This window comes from Coturnix japonica, chromosome 7 (genome assembly GCF_054131305.1).
Source record: "Coturnix japonica strain WE chromosome 7, WE-NBRP24, whole genome shotgun sequence".
Classification (NCBI taxonomy): Eukaryota; Metazoa; Chordata; class Aves; order Galliformes; family Phasianidae; genus Coturnix; species Coturnix japonica.
Genome location: NC_140669.1, coordinates 20,018,009 through 20,035,886, shown reverse-complemented (window position 1 = coordinate 20,035,886; position 17,878 = coordinate 20,018,009). Strand labels below are relative to the sequence as shown.

Sequence of the window (17,878 nt, the reverse complement as noted above, 5' to 3'; positions counted from 1 at the left end):
TTGCAGATAGTACTAATAATATCCAGTTTTCACTACACATGTTGATTGTCTCTCCTTCCAGAGCCTGCAGTCATTGTAGAGAAGGCAGAGCCAATGAGGGTTACTATAGGAGATGCCTGTACTCTGGAGTGCAAAGTGGCAGGCACACCAGAACTATCAACTGGGTGGTTTAAGGATGGCAAAGAACTGACAAGCAGCCAAAAATACAGGATTACTTTCATCAACAAAGTATCTACACTTAAAATTATGGATGCAGAGAAGGAAGATGGTGGATTGTACACTTTTGCAGTTCAAAATGATGTGGGGAAAAGCAGTTGCACGGCATCGGTTGAAGTTTTAGGTCGGTTGGGTAGTTTGTCTTCTATCTTTTACCAAAACTTACTTTTATTCCTATACTCTTTCTTTCATTCCATTCCTTCCCTCTTTTTCTCTCTAACAATGGATTTATTATATATTTTTTTTTATGCAGATCGAATCATTCCTCCTTCTTTCACAAGAAAGCTAAAGGAAACCCCTGGCATCCTGGGTTCCTCAGTGCTGCTGGAATGCAAAGTGGCGGGTTCACCTCCTATGTCTATTGACTGGTTCCAAAATGGAACGAAGCTAGTTAGTGGGGAAAAACATAATATCACATTTACGGATAACCTGTGTATTTTAGAAGTTAATTCACTGAGCAATTCAGATACCGGAACTTACATCTGCAGAGCTACCAATGTAGCTGGTTCGGATGAATGCAGTGCTGTACTGACCGTCCAAGGTCAGTATATAATGGTCAGCAAGCTCTCTGAGCTACTCTTTGCTCTTTCTCTCTTAACATTGCCTCTGTAAGTATACTGAGAGAAATTATTGGCTAGAAAGGAAAGGCTTTCTTTTTTAACTTCAGTAGGTATGTGGAAATGCTGGGGTCATATTGTAGCAACTGCCTTATCTCTCTTTTTCTCTTATGTATTTAGAACCACCATCTTTTGAGAGGACACCTGAGCCTTTGGATGTCTTGCCAGGCACAAGCATAACTTTTACAGGTGTTATCAGAGGAACCCCTCCTTTTAAGGTGAACTGGTTTAGAGGAGCCAGTGAACTTGTGCCAGGGGACAAATGCAATATCTACTTGGAGGACTCCGTTGTGGAGCTTGAGTTATTTGATGTTACCCCTCTCCAAAGTGGAGAGTATACTTGTCTAGTGACTAATGAAGCTGGCAGGGCAAATTGCACAACACATCTTACAGTAAAAGGTTTGTAAATATTGCATGTCTTTGTATTCCCTAAAATATAGTTTCCTTCCTTCCATTTGTTACTACGGTGCTCAGCGTTTCTGAATTCTTACCCTTCATTAGAACCGGCTGTCTTTGTGAAAAAACTGAGTGATCAATATGTGGAACCTGGTAAGCCCATCATCCTGGAAGGCACTTACACAGGCAGCTTGCCCATCTCTGTGACATGGAAGAAGAATGGCCACACACTTGCTCAGTCTCACAAGTGTAGCATCACTACCACAGAGAAATCCTGCATCCTGGAGATCCTTGACAGCACGAAAGAGGATGCTGGAGAATACACCTGCCATGTTGAAAATGAGGCAGGAAGAGATGTCTGTGAGGCTGTAGTCTCTACCCTAGGTGTGTTTTCCCTTTTCTTCTTTTTCTTGCCTGTTCTTTGAAGTATATGCTTTCAAAAGCCTGGCACTATATAATGAGCCTATCTAATTGCTTCTCTTTTTAGAACCTCCCTATTTTGTTACACAACTGGAGCCTCTTGAGGTGTCAGTTGGGGATTATACAACAATGCAATGTCACATTGCTGGAACCCCAGAAATTACAGTGTCTTGGTACAAAGGTGATACAAAACTCAGGTCTACTCCCGAGTACAAAGTGTTCTTTAAAGACAACATTGCTACCCTCACTTTCAACAAAGTGGCTATCAATGACAGCGGCGAATATATCTGCAAGGCAGAAAACAGTGTAGGAACTGCATCTACAAAGGCTCTCTTAACAGTTCAAGGTGATGATTTTGTATTAGCTTGTTACAAATGCTTCTTTACTGTACTTCTTCTCTTGCAAAACTATATATAAAATTGCTTCCTGGCATGTATTTATCTTTTACTTGTTTTCTTCCAGAACGCAAACGACCGCCTTCCTTTGCAAGAAGATTAAAAGACATCGAACACCCTGTTGGTTTACCCCTTAAACTAATGTGTCGACTCAATGGCTCAGAGCCCATCACTGTGACTTGGCATAAAGATGGTGTGCAATTAAGTGATGACCACAATGTGCACACATCCTTTGTAGAAAATGTTGCAGTGTTGCAACTGGTGCGAACAGAGATTAACCACACTGGGCAGTACACCTGCACAGCCACTAATGCTGTGGGTACTGCCAACACAAGCGCTAGGCTTACAGTGACAGGTGTGTTGGTTTACAAAACTTTTGCCTGCATCACAGGTGCCTCCTTCCTATTTTATGTATGCAGTGGTATTTGTGTGCTGGATTAACTTTTCTATGAGATACGAGCATTATATTGTTTTCTTGTGTTTCTAGAACCCAAGCAAGCACCTGTCTTTGATACTAAGCCAGAATCTATTGATGTGCCTTTTGGAGAAAGTGCTGATTTTGAATGCCACGTTACTGGAGCCCAGCCAATACAAATCACCTGGTCCAAGGATGGTCGGGAGATCCGAACTGGAGGAAACTTCAATATTACATTTGTAGCAAACACAGCTCATCTTCGAGTGCTCCGAGTGGGTAAAGGAGACTCTGGCCAATATACTTGTCAGGCTAGTAATGAAGCTGGGAAAGACTTTTGTTCAGCCCAACTGAGTGTGAAAGGTATTGTGATTAAGTCAACTTTGCATGTTCTCTTTCTCTTGGGTAAAGAGTCCTCTTTGTAAGTGAGCCTCATCTTCCACCCTTTTCAGCTTGGAAATAAATAGAAAGGAGTTTTTCAGAAAGCAGACGTGCCATGAGATGACTCTTCTGCTCTCATACTGTGCCAATAGAAACTTTGTGCACCTGCCAATTCTCCAAGGGACAAAACTCTTTGCAAAGCTCTTTGTTGGTATGGAGAGCTGCACATGATACTCTCCTTGCTTTTTACTTCATTATTAGTGCTTAAATTAGAATTACAGGGGTATTCACACATAGTGATTATTCAATAGTAAAATACAATTACCTTGCATATTTCAGTTGAAGTTGTTAATTACTGATTTAACCTAGATTATAAGTCACTTAAGTTCTTCATGCAGAAATATGCCTTAAAGATATGCAAGCAAGTGCAACTGTACCTACCATTTCTACTGCTCCTGGGGTAAGATCCTGGGGGAGATGGGCTTGTCAGTACCTTCGTGATGTGCTTGGAACATTTTCACCCCACAAAGGTAACTGCAAAGCTTCTCTTGAGTGGAACAATCATCATTCAAGTGTCTTTTACAGTTCTAGAGTTGGCAAAACCTAGTTGTATTTGTTTTTGCCATCTTTAATCCTTCTTGCATCTTTCATTCTTTGTTGCACTCCACTGCTCTTGTGCTCCCTGTGACTCTTGCTCAGCACTGTAGATTTCGCGTGGCAAATGCATGCTGTCATTCTCTACGTACTTTTTTTCTGCAGAACCTCCCAAGTTCACCAAGAAACCTGAAGCCTTGCGGTTTGTGAGGCTTGGAGACACAGTTCAACTTGAATGTAAAATCACTGGCACAGCAGAGATCAAGATCACATGGTACAAGAACGATCAGGCACTCCAGATGAGCAACAGGCTCCACATGTCCTTTGTAGAATCTACAGCAGTGCTAACTATCTTGGATGCCAGTGCTGAGGATGCCGGCGATTATATATGTGAAGCCCAAAACTCTGCTGGCACTGCCAGCTGCAGCACTTCAGTATCAGTTAAAGGTCAGCAGCATGGCTCCAATGTACCACCAGAATCCCGATCCCACTTCTAGCTGCACCCCCAGGCAGGGAGCTGCTGCCTTGGTAGTCCTGGCTGCTGGGGCAGTGTCTTCACTCTCACATTAGAATAGGGATATGATATAGGCAGCAGAAAGTAGGCAGGAAGTGGTAGTGGGTGTTGAACTGTGTAGCCACTCCTTTGCCTCCCCATTTAAGTCAATTGTAAGCTGAATAAGGCAAGGCTGCTGGCTCAGAAGAGAAGCATGGAATAGATGGAGCACCAGCCATGGTGAGAGAGCAGCCATCACTGCCTCCTTTTTTATACATTGACTCAGGCAGGAGTGAAATCTAATAAATAATGGGGAGTTTTTACACTGAGCCTAACTGATCATAGCTTTTGTAATTGGAAAGAGGTGGAGGAAGCTGGAATATGGTCCTGAAGAGAGGGGAGAGAATGACTCTGGGGGAGGGATGCTGAGCTCTGATTCCAAACAGAATACAGAATGTATTCTGATATGATATAATGATACAGAAGTGCCGTATTTTTCTGCCCTTGGGATTCTGAGTGCTTCAAATGAGTTCCTGGAGAGATATTGGGGGGGGGGGGGGGGGGGATGAGCATTTTTTAGAGGTGAGACCATGTATTTGGAGAATAAATATGGATTTAGAAGAAGTACAGGGCTCTTTCCTGAATATGTTGCCTTTTGATACTATCCAGAAACTTACCCAGGGAAGCAGTCTCACACATTATGATGTGATTCTTTTTTTATAGAACCACCTGTTTTTAGCAAGGTGCCGAGCCCTGTGGACACACTTAAAGGCTCGGATGTTATCCTCCAGTGTGAGATAGCAGGGACTCCACCCTTTGAGGTGGCTTGGTTCAAGGACCGGAGGCAGGTCCGGAGCAGCAAGAAGTTCAAGGTAACAGCAAAGCACTCCATTGCCAGTCTTCATATACTCAGCCTGGAATCTCAAGATACTGGAGAATATCAGTGCAAAGCAATGAATGAAGTGGGGAGTGACACTTGCACCTGCCCAGTGAAATTCAAAGGTTTGTATTTTAAAGGATCAACAATACCAGCACCTTCTTTTCTTGATCTCCTGGCTGTGCCTCTTCCAAGCAGGCATGTGTGATTAACTCTCCTCCACCTCCTTGTTTTTACCATCAGAACCCCCACGGTTTACCAAGAAGCTGAGTGACACTGCAATCTTCGTTGGAGAGGCAACAGCCCTGCAGGCAGTGGTGGAAGGGTCCCCACCTATTTCTGTTGTATGGCTGAAAGACAAGGGTGAAGTTATCAGGGAGAGTGAAAATGTCCAAATGTGGTTTATGGACAATATTGCAACTCTTGAGATTGCCAGTGCTGAGGGCGCAGATGTTGGAAAGTACATCTGTCAGATTAAAAATGATGCTGGTATGCGGGAGTGCTCTGCATTTTTACAGGTCCTAGGTGGGTATAGCCTACTCCACAGGTACCATATCTTGTGACTTGCGCAGTTTCCTCTACCACCTTAATTTGCTGCTTATATCCTCTGCTAAGTGGTTTGCAGGTGGATTTCCTGATGAAGTGTTTTCCCCCTTCCTTCCTGTTTCAGAACCAGCAGTCATCTTGGAGAAGACTGAGCCGATCACAGTCATGGCAGGCAACCCTTTTACCCTGGAGTGCAAAGTAGGGGGGACACCTGAACTTATCACTAAGTGGTACAAAGATGGCAGAGAACTGAGGAATGACCGCAAATACCAAATTACCTTTTTCAACAATATATCTACTCTGAAAGTCTTTTCTGCAGAGAAGGGTGACAGGGGCTTGTATACTTTTGAGGTGCACAATGAGGTGGGGGACAGCAGCTGCACTTCTTCAGTTGATGTTTCAGGTCAGCTATCTATCTTTTTAAAGACAGAAGTTTGGGTGTTTATTTATTTATTTATGCTTTTCACTGGAAAAAAATCAAGTGCCATTTTCTTATAATTCTTCTGCACTGTCTTACTTAGATCGCCTTGTTCCTCCTTCATTCTCAAGAAAATTAAAGGAAACAAATGGGGTGCTGGGATCTTCAGTGTTGCTGGAGTGCAAAGTGTCTGGCACGTCCCCCATGTCTGTGGCCTGGTTTCAGGATGGGAATGAGATTGTTGGTGGGGAAAAGTATGAAATCTCATTCTTGGATAACATTTGTGCTTTGAAGTTGAATGCCCTGGATGTCACAGATACAGGGCCATATACTTGTGTGGCAACTAATGTGGCTGGATCTGATGAATGCAGTGCCTTCTTGACTGTACAAGGTCAGTGGAAAACTGTCACAGACTCTTCTACAAAATACTTCTTCCCTCTTTATATCATACATCTTATTTCATGGTGTTTTTTTTGGTTTTTTTTTTTTTTTTTTTTTCTGGTTTCTCCCTTGCGCTCTCTTTATTTTAAACCTGTTTTAGGTTTCATCCCCAACAGGAACTCTCCTATTAACATCTTTCTCCCTCTTCACTTCTTTGTGTTACCCTTAGAACCACCTTCTTTTGTGAAGACACCTGATCCCCAGGAAGTTTTGCCTGGATCAAGTGTGACATTCACTAGCCATATCAAGGGCAGTACACCCTTCAAAGTCACCTGGTTCCGAGGCATCAGGGAGCTGGTGCCAGACAGCACCTGCTCCATTTCTCTGGATGAGTATAAGGCACAGCTGCAGTTGTTCAACGTAGAGCCAGGGAGCAGTGGAGACTATGCCTGTGTGGTCACAAATGATGCTGGCAGTGCCTCCTGCACAACTCAACTCTTTGTGAAAGGTGTGTGTTGTGTTTATGCATAGGCATGCCTCTACAGCACTGCCACACTTGTTCCTCACCCTATTGACCTGTGCCTCCACACAGAGCCTGCAGTCTTCACAAAGAAGTTAAGTGATTTCAGTGTGGAGCAAGGGAAGTCCATTGTTCTGGAAAGCATCTACACGGGAACCCCTCCCATCTCTGTTACCTGGAAACGAAATGGCACACCAGTAGCTCAGTCTCAACGCTGCAGTGTTACAACTACTGACAAATCTGGCATTCTTGAAATCTTTAACAGCACCAAGAGTGATGAAGGCGAATACACCTGTGAGGTGTCAAACGAGGCGGGTGGGGATGTTTGTCACAGCCTTGTATCCATCTTAGGTACGCACCACCCTGATCCCCTAGGGTACTCCAGTGATGTTCTGCCTCTACTCACTATGCTCTTTCCTCTCTAGAACCACCCTATTTCATCACACACCTGGACCGTGTGGAGGTGAAGATTGGCGAGCCCTTGGTCTTAAAATGCCAGATAGGTGGTGCACCAGAAATCAAGGTGTCTTGGTATAAAGAAGACACCAAACTCAGATCAACACAGGCTTACAAAATGCACTTCAAGAATAATGTGGCCACACTGGCATTCTCCACCGTGGAGGACAGTGACATTGGAGAATATACCTGCAAAGCAGAAAACAGTGTTGGCTTTGCTTCTTCCACAGCTTTACTTGTTGTTAAAGGTGATGGGCTTAAGGCAACTCTTTCCTGGGGTATTTTGTAGAAACTTTTTGTTGTCTACAGAAGGGGGTTCTTACTAGATTCTGTATTAAGTAATTCTAGGTTGACAGTGTAGCTTCCTACTTATAGTGGTGATTATTATTATTTTGCAGAACGTCAACTTCCACCTACATTTGCCAGGAAACTGAAAGATATTCAGGAGACTGTTGGTGCTCCAGTGACTTTTGATTGCCGTATAAATGGCTCAGAGCCTCTCCAGGTCACTTGGTACAAGGATGGGGTTCTCTTAAGTGACAGCGATAATGTGCAGTCAACCTTCTTAAATAATGTTGCAACTCTTCAGATCTTGCAAACTAGTATGGCTTACTGTGGCCAATACACTTGCTCTGCCCAGAATGCCCTGGGGACTGCATCTTCCAGTGCCAAGCTTCTCCTTACAGGTTTGTATCTCGCTTTTAAACAGAGATATTTAGTATCTATTTCCTCTTTTATTTCTTCACTCTTTCTCTCACTTTACTCACTGTATGGTGGTAAGGGAGTGTGGGCATGGAAGTGTGGTGAGGTGTGTGGTGAAGTTTGATGGTGAGATCTACCATGCCTTCCTCTTCGCAGAACATCTACAACCACCCTTCTTCGACATCAAGCCAGTATCTATTGATGTGGCTCTAGGGGAAAGTGCAACCTTTAAGTGCCATGTGACTGGCTCCACACCCATGAGGATTGTATGGACCAGAGACAACAGAGAGATCCGCCCAGGTGGCAACTACAAGATGATGCTGGTGGAAAACATGGCCAGCTTGGTGGTCCTAAAAGTGGGCAAAGGGGATGCTGGACTCTACACCTGTACTGCCAGCAACAGTGTTGGAAAGGATGCGTGCGCTGCCCAGCTAGCTGTACAAGGTACTGCTGGGAGCTCTACTTTTCAGCAGGCTTTTCTTTGCAAAGTGGCACCCTAAATAGTGCATATGTGAGACTAACAGTCTTTTCAAGTGGGTACACTGAGATTTGTTATTTCATGTTAATATTATTTTAATACTTAAGTGCTTATTCATCTTTCTTCTGGTCTGGTACAGTGAGTCTTACTTGAGAAATTCTGTCACTGAAATGTTAAAACTGACTTAGTACCATGTTGTGCTTTTATGAATGATCCCATTAGCCAGCAAAAGCTGTCCACTTTTAAAGTCTTTCTGCAGAAATGTCATTCACTATCTGATCCAGAAGATGGAAAGGTAGCTGAAAGAAGCAAACTGTCTTAAAAGTCTTAAATGTGTTTTTACCATGTGTTCAGTTCCTGCAAATATTTTCACTCTTCCAGTGTGAAATCACTGAAAACCACTGTTGAACAGGAAAAATTGGAGAATCTAGGAGTAGACTTGGTGGCAAAACAATTATACCACCAACACTTCTCCACACAGTGTGTGGATCTTATGATTTTCGAAGATCTAATTTTAAACCTGGCCATTTATAAGTGGCACTTGCGTCTTACTGTAATTTCCTTAATGTAGGTGGGAACTTTGGATATATTTATAGCTGTTCCGGATATCTTATTCCTGCTGATTTTCTGAAAGGTCAAATATAAAACAAGCTACTTAAATGATGCATGAATTTCAGTGTTCCCATTGTTTCAGGGCATTATTTTCTTTAACTATGTAAGCTCTGAGGTAAAAAAAAAACAAACAAACCAACAACAACAAAACAACACACAAATGGACGCAAACATTTCAAGACTAAATACTGTAGCTTCTACTCTTAGACAAGTAACACAAGTAACACAAGAAGCTGAACCACCACTAGTAAGATTTTCTAGTAAGTACAAGCCAAATGTATTCGATAGATCTGGAGTATATTCTTTCCATATGCATTTTTCTCTCTGGGTGTATGAGGTCTGTGGCAAACTGCATTACCTGTGGCCTCAATGGCAAACAGAGATTCTGTTCTTGTATAGTTTGACCTACTAAAGTTATTGGAATACTGTGGGAAGAAAACTTATTTAAAGAAATCTCTTTTTAAAGAAAGAAATCTCTTTCAGATTACAAACTTGTTTCCACCAGAATCACAATTTCATTTATTGTGAATGATAACAGTACTAATATGTTCTATTGACTGGAGATACTCTTCATAGAAGGATCTTGACTAACCCTATTAATCTGGCTACTCTTCAACTCTTTATTCACAAAATTGTGAATTGATACTTTTATGTTTTTAATCTTATCATGACTTACATTCTTTAGAATTTTCTCATAATTTGTCATGCAATTTCTACAATACTTGTAAGTATAATCTTGTGTATGAATTGGTTTACTTTTTTTTTTTTTTAATTTATGAAGTTAGTGTCTCTTTCTAAATTTTGGGAAGTTAGTGTCTTTTCTTACTTCTTTACTACTACTACTTAGTAAAGTACTGCGCACTTTACTAAGCTGTATTCTCAGTTTTGGAAAGAAATTGAGTTAGAATGTGACTGGCCAGCAACTGTTAGCATGCATACGGGTAGTCATCTGTTTATTGACATGAAACTGATAGTAAATTACGGATATTTCAGGAGTTCTCAGGTTAACAAGATATGATCTCTATTTTTAGGGACTCTAAGGAAGTTTTGTTACTAACAACATAGGATGTTGTGTAAACATCCCACATGTTGAAGGAACCCAGAATAAAACAGATATTCTTCCTACACTTTGCAGATAGATGCGTAAACAGGCACTTAACTGTCGAGAGATCCATTGGCTTCGCCCACATTACCACCTCATGATTCTACTACTTCTGTCTTTGATGCAGGCATTTTCAGTCTTGTGATTCTGAATTATCCACATGTTACTTTTGATGTAATGCATCAAACATTCACTCCTAACAGTAAAAAAATGTAAAAACCTACCGTTCAGTCACAGGAACTTTATAACCATTTTGAATAATACCAGCCATCTCATAAGTCTTCCCAGAATAACTGTTTTGAACATCTTTTATTTGTGATGCCTAACCTCCTTGACTTTTCTTCCTTGTATGCACCTTTATGTTTGGCTTTGTAACGAATATGTGAAGGGCTTTAACTTTGGTATATTTATTGACCATATCAATTCTTAATGACCTATTAAGTTATAAAGCAGATGCTGTAGTAATGAGCATAAGTTTTCTTAATGTTTCTTAGCCAAATAGTTTGATTTCTTGCATTTCTACCAGTTGTTATCCATGTATTTCAAGAGGCTATTACTAAAGATAACCACACATCAGCTGATCTAAGCTGACTACATTAAAAGAGAAGTAGAATGGGAAAGTAAAATAAGGAGAAACTAACTGAAATGCTAGCAGAGAATTTGTTGCTGCCTAATCTACATTTTGGACAAACTTGAAATAATAATAATAATAAACAACATAGAAATTACAAAATTAGATTATTTGCATAAGTCCCTGAAGTTATATTTTCTGTTAAGTATTTACCTGCTTATATCAGTGCAGTTTAAAGCATTGTCTCCCATTTTCGGCTTTCCAGAACCACCGAGGTTTATTAAGAAACTAGACTCTTCAAGACTTGTGAAAGAGCATGATTCTACTAGGTATGAATGCAAAGTGGGTGGATCTCCTGAAATTAAAGTCATCTGGTACAAAGGAGAAAATGAGATCCATCCAAGTGAAAAATATAGTATGTCCTTTGTGGATTCAGTGGCAGTCCTTGAAATGCACAACCTCAGTGTTGAAGACAGTGGTGACTACAGTTGTGAAGCCCAGAACCCAGCTGGTAGTGCTAGCACCAGCACCTCACTAAAAGTGAAAGGTGAGAAACCAGGCTCTTCCCCATGCCTTTCTGTGTGGAAAAGCTGCTAAATCTCACTTTCTTTAATCAGACAGGACAAAACCTGTTGGAAAAGTTGCAAGTCTCTTGCCTGTTTGTTATGCTGTGGGAAATCTCTTTTATCTATTGTTTGCCTTTTTTGTTCTGTATCAGTTTGACTGCTTGAATACTCTCACTTCTTTAATGTGCTCTGCTCAAATAACACAAATTTTAACTCCTTTGTTTCAGCACCCCCTGCTTTTACCAAGAAGCCTCATCCAGTCCAGACCTTGAAAGGGTCTGATGTTCATCTGGAATGTGAGCTTCAGGGCACACCTCCATTCCAGATTTCATGGTATAAAGACAAGCGAGAAATTCGGAGCAGCAAGAAGTACAAGGTCATGTCTGAGAACTACCTTGCTAGTATTCACATTCTCAATGTGGACACTGCAGATGTTGGTGAATATCACTGTAAAGCTGTAAATGATGTGGGAAGTGACTCCTGCATTGGCTCTGTAACTCTGCGAGGTTTGTATACAGATTGTCACCTTCTTGGAATGTCATTGTTCCTGTTATTGTTCTCCTATTTTCCTTTTCTGAACTGTGATTTTTTGCACTCTTCTCTTAAATAGCACCACCAACCTTTATGAAAAAGCTGAGTGATGTTACTGTTGTGGTTGGGGAGACAATTGAACTACAGGCTTCAGTTGAAGGAGCACAGCCCATTTCTGTTCTGTGGTTAAAAGACAAAGGGGAGATCATTAGAGAAAGTGAAAATCTTTGGATTTCCTATTCAGAAAACATTGCATCTCTGAAGATTGGAAATGCAGAACCAACCAATGCTGGGAAATACATCTGTCAGATAAAAAATGATGCCGGATTTCAGGAATGCTTTGCCAAACTAACAGTGCTTGGTGGGTAGCATGGGATAACAAAAACAACAACAAAAAATAATTTCGGTTTTTATAGTACTAATAACTCTTGCATTGTTGATTTTTAAAATGTGATTTACGTCTCATTGCAGAACCTGCAGTCATTGTAGAGAAGCCTGGCCCAGTGAAAGTTACAGCTGGAGACTCTTGTACTCTGGAATGCACAGTAGATGGCACGCCAGAGCTTACTGCTAGATGGTTTAAGGATGGGAATGAATTGTCTACTGACCATAAATATAAAATCAGCTTCTTCAACAAAGTATCGGGGCTTAAGATCCTCAATGCAGGATTAGAAGATAGTGGAGAATATACTTTTGAGGTGAAAAATAGTGTTGGTAAAAGCAGCTGCACTGCTTCAGTGCAAGTTTCAGGTTAGTTGACTACTTTATTTGAGTCATATCTGATAAAAAGTTCCTTTACAATGCCTTTATATAGCTTACTCTTTCTTACAACTGGCAGTCTGGGAGTCTCACTTCTTCTATAACCTTTCAGTTCTTGGCACATGACTGTGACAAGCATCAGGTATAGATGCCTACCTAACATCTTAGGGGCAGGAATTGCTGCAAGGATTTCATTTCTTCATCTTTAATCCAAGCATCTTTTTTTTTCAGACAACTGATGCAATATTGTTTTGTATAAAAAATACTTTAAAAAAGAAACTTAAAAAAACCCAACCCATCCTTTCCTTCAAAAGTGTGAATAAGAGCTCCAGCATATCCTTAATCATCAACTGTCTACTTCTCATTGACTTAGACATGCAGGAGCAGTTTGGTAATGCATGTACAGCAAAAGAAACCTAACTGATTTTATGATACATGGAGAACATTCTATATTTTAAGCTTCTGTATAGTAGCTTTTCATTTATTTTATTTTTATTTTTTTAAACAAATACAGATCGTATTATACCACCTTCTTTCACAAGAAAACTGAAAGAAACATATGGTGAACTGGGTTCTTCCGCTGTGCTGGAGTGTAAAGTTTATGGGTCACCGCCCATTCTTGTTTCCTGGTTTTATGATGGACAGGAGATTACCAGTGGAGACAAATATCAGGCTACCCTTACAGACAATACTTGTTCTCTGAAAGTGAATGGCCTTCAGGAATCTGATATGGGAACTTATTCGTGTACAGCTACTAATGTAGCTGGATCTGATGAATGCAGTGCATTTTTGAGTGTTAGAGGTCAGTATCTATCAGATGACACAAATTTGTTTACAAAAATTCTTTTGTTACACAATCTTCATTAGAAGATCAACTGTACTACTTCTTTGTCTGCTTCATTTGCATGCTTAGAACCACCATCTTTTGTGAAGAAACCCGAACCATTTAATGTTCTATCTGGAGCAAACATCACATTTACAAGTATCATAAAAGGCTCCCCTCCATTGGAAGTTAAGTGGTTTAGAGGTAGCACTGAGCTAGCACCAGGACACAAATGCAACATCACCTTGCAAGACTCTGTTGCCGAACTGGAGCTATTTGATGTACAGCCACTACAGAGTGGAGAATACACCTGCCAAGTCTCTAATGAGGCAGGGAAGATCTCTTGCACAACGCATCTTTTTGTCAAAGGTTTGTGCAGACTACCATTTCTTACACTTCTTAATAGAGATAATCTTCTGGCTTTCCTTAATTTATTTTCTTCTTCTTGTTTGTTATAGAACCAGCAAAGTTTGTGATGAAGGTGAATGATCTAAGTGTAGAGAAAGGAAAAAATTTAATCTTGGAATGCACATATATGGGTACTCCACCAATTTCAGTGACATGGAAGAAAAATGGAGTAATATTAAAACACTCTGAAAAGTGTAGCATCACCACTACAGAAACTTCTGCTATACTGGAAATCCCTAATAGCAAACTAGAAGACCAGGGGCAATATTCTTGCCATATTGAAAATGACTCTGGACAAGATAATTGTCATGGTGCAATTACAGTACTAGGTGCGTCATCAAGCCAATATAATATAATTTCATCAGCTGTTATTTCAACCTCTGGTAGTCACTGTGCCATACTTTTTTGTTGTTGTTTTTTTGTTTTGTTTTTTTTGTACTAATACAATGTGTTTGTTCTTTAGAACCACCTTACTTCGTTACACCTTTGGAGCCAGTGCAGGTGACTGTTGGGGATTCTGCATCCTTACAGTGCCAGGTTGCTGGAACACCAGAGATGATTGTGTCATGGTACAAAGGTGATACAAAGCTGAGAGGAACAGCTACTGTGAAGATGCACTTTAAGAACCAAGTTGCCACTCTGGTCTTCAGTCAAGTAGACAGTGGTGACAGTGGGGAGTACATCTGCAAAGTAGAAAACACTGTTGGGGAGGCTACTTCATCCTCTTTGCTTACTGTTCAAGGTGAATAATTCTTTCTAAAAATTAGGAAAATGGCCTACATTTCTTAAGTATATTTGCTCTTTCAAAAACTAAGATTAGTTTTTCCTTTTTAAAAGCTCTGCTCTTTCCTGTCTTCTATTAGCAAAGGCCTTCCATTAAAACAAACTGAAATTCATCTCTCACTGATCCCATTTCTTCTTTAGGAATTGAAGGTTCTACATCTTCATTACACACTTAGGAAATTTTTCTGATTTTTTCTGCCTGACAGTCCTAAGTGTTTAATAGGCTTGCTGGTGGTAACTGAGAGCAGAATGGTTGTATATTTTCCTACAGCCAAATGCAATGCGCCCTTTATACATCAGCTCCCAAATTAAATGATATAGTGGATAAAATTCTTATTAAGTTATTAGCAGAAACCCATTGTATGAATCACTTAATCAGTGACTACTGGTGAGCACTACAACAGGTGCATACCTTCTGAAAGCACTCATCATACAATACCTGTTTTCTTACAGAACGTAAACTTCCTCCTTCTTTTACACGAAAATTAAGAGATGTTCATGAAACTGTTGGCTTACCAGTTACATTTGATTGTGGCATTGCTGGTTCGGAACCTATTGAAGTATCTTGGTTTAAAGACAATGTACGTGTAAAAGAAGACTACAATGTTCACACATCCTTCATAGATAATGTAGCAACTCTGCAGATTTTGAAGACTGACAAGAGCCTTATGGGGCAATATACCTGCACAGCAAGCAATGCTATTGGAACTGCTTCTTCTAGTGGCAAACTTGTCCTTACAGGTCTGTGGGCTGTGAATTATTTAATGGAAATATCTGAAAACTTACTTTTACTTTATATATATATTTAATATTGTAAAAATAATAGTATTTATTTCCTAGAGATTTACAGCAAATTGAGATGTTAACATGATGCTTTTTTATTTCCTTCATTCTTCAGAAGGGAAGACTCCTCCATTTTTTGATACCCCAATTACACCTGTGGATGGTATTATTGGAGAAAGTGCTGACTTTGAGTGTCACATTTCTGGAACACAGCCTATTAGAGTCACCTGGGCAAAAGATAATCAGGAAATCAGAACAGGAGGAAACTATCAGATCAGTTATGTAGAAAACATAGCCCATTTGACCATCTTGAGAGTTGACAGGGGAGACTCTGGAAAGTATACATGCTATGCTAGCAATGAAGTTGGAAAGGATTCTTGTACAGCACAACTGAATGTTAAAGGTACTGAATAAATAATACATTATGTGTAATTTTTTCTTTTAATTGAAGGGGAAGTTAGCCTTATTGCTGCAAGACAACTTTGAGAAAAAACTTGCAGTGTAACTTTTATGATTTGCCACAAAAACACCTGCCTGGAAGTACATATGAGTCTTTGGAAGGAATTTGGAAGGGTCATCAACAACAATGGGAGAAGGAAAGAAATAATATTTTCTTCAAACTAATTTCTTTATAGTCTTTGACTTATTTCTTTCTTGATAACAAAAATCTTGTGTTTTTAAGATCATTTTCCTTAGATCGATGTAAAAGAATTGGGGTTTTTTGTTGTTGCTTTTGTTGCTTTTATGCACACAGGAAAATAGGAAAATCAACTAACAGTGAATGTATGATTAAGACACTTGCTATTGATCTTGATCTTGGCTTACTTTCACTAAAAATATATATAAAAACAGTCCTATTTAAATGAGAGGAAATACTGATTCCCCAATGTTCCCAATCTTTTTTTTTTTTTTTTCTTTCTTGAAATTATTTCTTTAGAATTATTTATTTCAAGTTTGTTGCCTATGTTCTTTTTTTTTTTTTTTTTTACAGAACGAAAAACTCCACCTACATTTACCAGGAAACTGTCTGAAGCGGTAGAAGAAACAGAAGGGAATGAACTTAAACTCGAGGGCCGGGTTGCTGGCTCTCAACCTCTCACTGTTTCTTGGTATAAAAACAATCAAGAAGTTCATTCAAGTCCTCACTGCGAAATATCATTCAAAAACAATACCTTGCTTTTGCATATCAAGAGCGTAGGGCAATCAGATGCTGGTTTATATACCTGCAAGGTGTCTAATGAAGCAGGAAGTGTGTTGTGTACATCCTCTGTTGTTATTAGAGGTTAGTTAAAGTTCTGTTTTTCTTCTTGCTTTTCTTTGTTAGCTGCAAATATACAGCTTCTATCTTATGAACTTGTACAGCTAATAAATTAACTGCATATGCTTATATGTGTTTGCATACCTTAACATCAATAATTTGTATTGAGATGGACAAGATAAATCTGATTTGAACCACAATATCAAGGAACCTTTCAATTTGGGGTTAATCAAACAATTTCTTCAGGGAGTGGCTTCCTTACTTATTCACTATTTACTATGACTTATCTAAAGTAAACATTGAAATCTTTAACATGATATTTTGGTTGAATCTTCAATCATTCTTTCTCTTTTTTCTTTTTTCTTTGTGTGTGTATATGTGTGTAATATAGCAATTTTTCTATGCACTTACAACTCAGCTTGGGCAGCATGGCACTATGTCCTAATGCTGCTGCAGGAGATTCTATATTTGTTTCTCTACCACTGCCTATGTAGTTTTGCAGACTAATAGCAGTACTTCAATTCTACTAATTTTTCATGTGAATGTCCTTACTGTGTGCAGAACATGTGTTATGTAAAGCACTCTTGAATGCTTGCCTAGATAGTGATTATATTTTCTAAAACTGTGGTTAGTATTCTCAGACTTATTCTTGCTCATTCCTTGCCATTTTCTTTCTTAAGAATCACATGCATCTCTTTTTCTCCTACACTCTTAATCATACTTTCCTTGGAGAATTCACTGAAGCATTTTCACCTTTCAGAACCTAAAAAGCCTCCAGTTTTTGACCAGCCTCTTCAGCCAGCAGCAACACAGGAAGGTGATACCCTGCAGCTCAGCTGCCATGTCCAAGGATCAGAGCCAATCCGGATTCAGTGGCTGAAGGCAGGAAGAGAAATAAGAGCTTCAGAAAGATGCAACTTCAGCTTTGCTAATGGAGTAGCTCTTCTGGAACTTACTGCAGTTACCAAAACTGATTCTGGAGAATACGTATGCAAAGCTTCAAATGTGGCTGGCACTGACACTTGCAGATCTAAAGTGACAGTTAAAGGTACAGTTAAATTCAAGATTAAGGCATGCAATGGGAATTTAAAACAAAATTCCATGCTGTTTTGTTTTGTGTGGAACAAAGATACTAATATGTTCCTAATACACAATTAGTATATTTTAGTTCTTTGCAAAACTACACAATCTAGGGGAGCCAGTTTATTGAAAAATAATTTATATTAAAATAGTAATATGAACTGTGCAAGATCAGTGTCAAACAAAAAGTATATCCTCACTGAAAGTATTAAGAATTTAGTTCCGAAACCTAAACACAGAATTTAACAAAAAGGAAAGCTTAGGTAATTAAAATTACATTCAACTGTGCATGTTATTTTT

General features: G+C 39.6%; 1 protein-coding gene across 6 annotated transcripts in view; it reads left to right on the top strand.

Moving 5' to 3' along the window:
• The window catches only part of TTN (titin), a 239,926-nt gene that overhangs the window by 66,450 nt on the left and 155,598 nt on the right, over positions 1-17,878 (top strand). For all 6 annotated transcript variants that reach the window (XM_085552613.1, XM_085552615.1, XM_085552612.1 and 3 more), the window contains 29 exons: positions 62-340; positions 470-757; positions 954-1,232; positions 1,335-1,613; positions 1,717-1,995; positions 2,112-2,399; positions 2,532-2,819; positions 3,597-3,878; positions 4,648-4,926; positions 5,045-5,326; positions 5,472-5,750; positions 5,869-6,156; positions 6,376-6,654; positions 6,739-7,017; positions 7,092-7,370; positions 7,521-7,808; positions 7,981-8,268; positions 10,853-11,134; positions 11,381-11,659; positions 11,764-12,045; positions 12,156-12,434; positions 12,958-13,245; positions 13,357-13,635; positions 13,725-14,003; positions 14,138-14,416; positions 14,911-15,198; positions 15,356-15,643; positions 16,232-16,522; positions 17,259-17,546. In XM_085552613.1, coding sequence (XP_085408739.1) covers positions 62-340; positions 470-757; positions 954-1,232; positions 1,335-1,613; positions 1,717-1,995; positions 2,112-2,399; positions 2,532-2,819; positions 3,597-3,878; positions 4,648-4,926; positions 5,045-5,326; positions 5,472-5,750; positions 5,869-6,156; positions 6,376-6,654; positions 6,739-7,017; positions 7,092-7,370; positions 7,521-7,808; positions 7,981-8,268; positions 10,853-11,134; positions 11,381-11,659; positions 11,764-12,045; positions 12,156-12,434; positions 12,958-13,245; positions 13,357-13,635; positions 13,725-14,003; positions 14,138-14,416; positions 14,911-15,198; positions 15,356-15,643; positions 16,232-16,522; positions 17,259-17,546 — 8,205 coding nt within the window. The remainder of the gene's footprint in view (positions 1-61; positions 341-469; positions 758-953; positions 1,233-1,334; positions 1,614-1,716; positions 1,996-2,111; positions 2,400-2,531; positions 2,820-3,596; positions 3,879-4,647; positions 4,927-5,044; positions 5,327-5,471; positions 5,751-5,868; positions 6,157-6,375; positions 6,655-6,738; positions 7,018-7,091; positions 7,371-7,520; positions 7,809-7,980; positions 8,269-10,852; positions 11,135-11,380; positions 11,660-11,763; positions 12,046-12,155; positions 12,435-12,957; positions 13,246-13,356; positions 13,636-13,724; positions 14,004-14,137; positions 14,417-14,910; positions 15,199-15,355; positions 15,644-16,231; positions 16,523-17,258; positions 17,547-17,878) is intronic.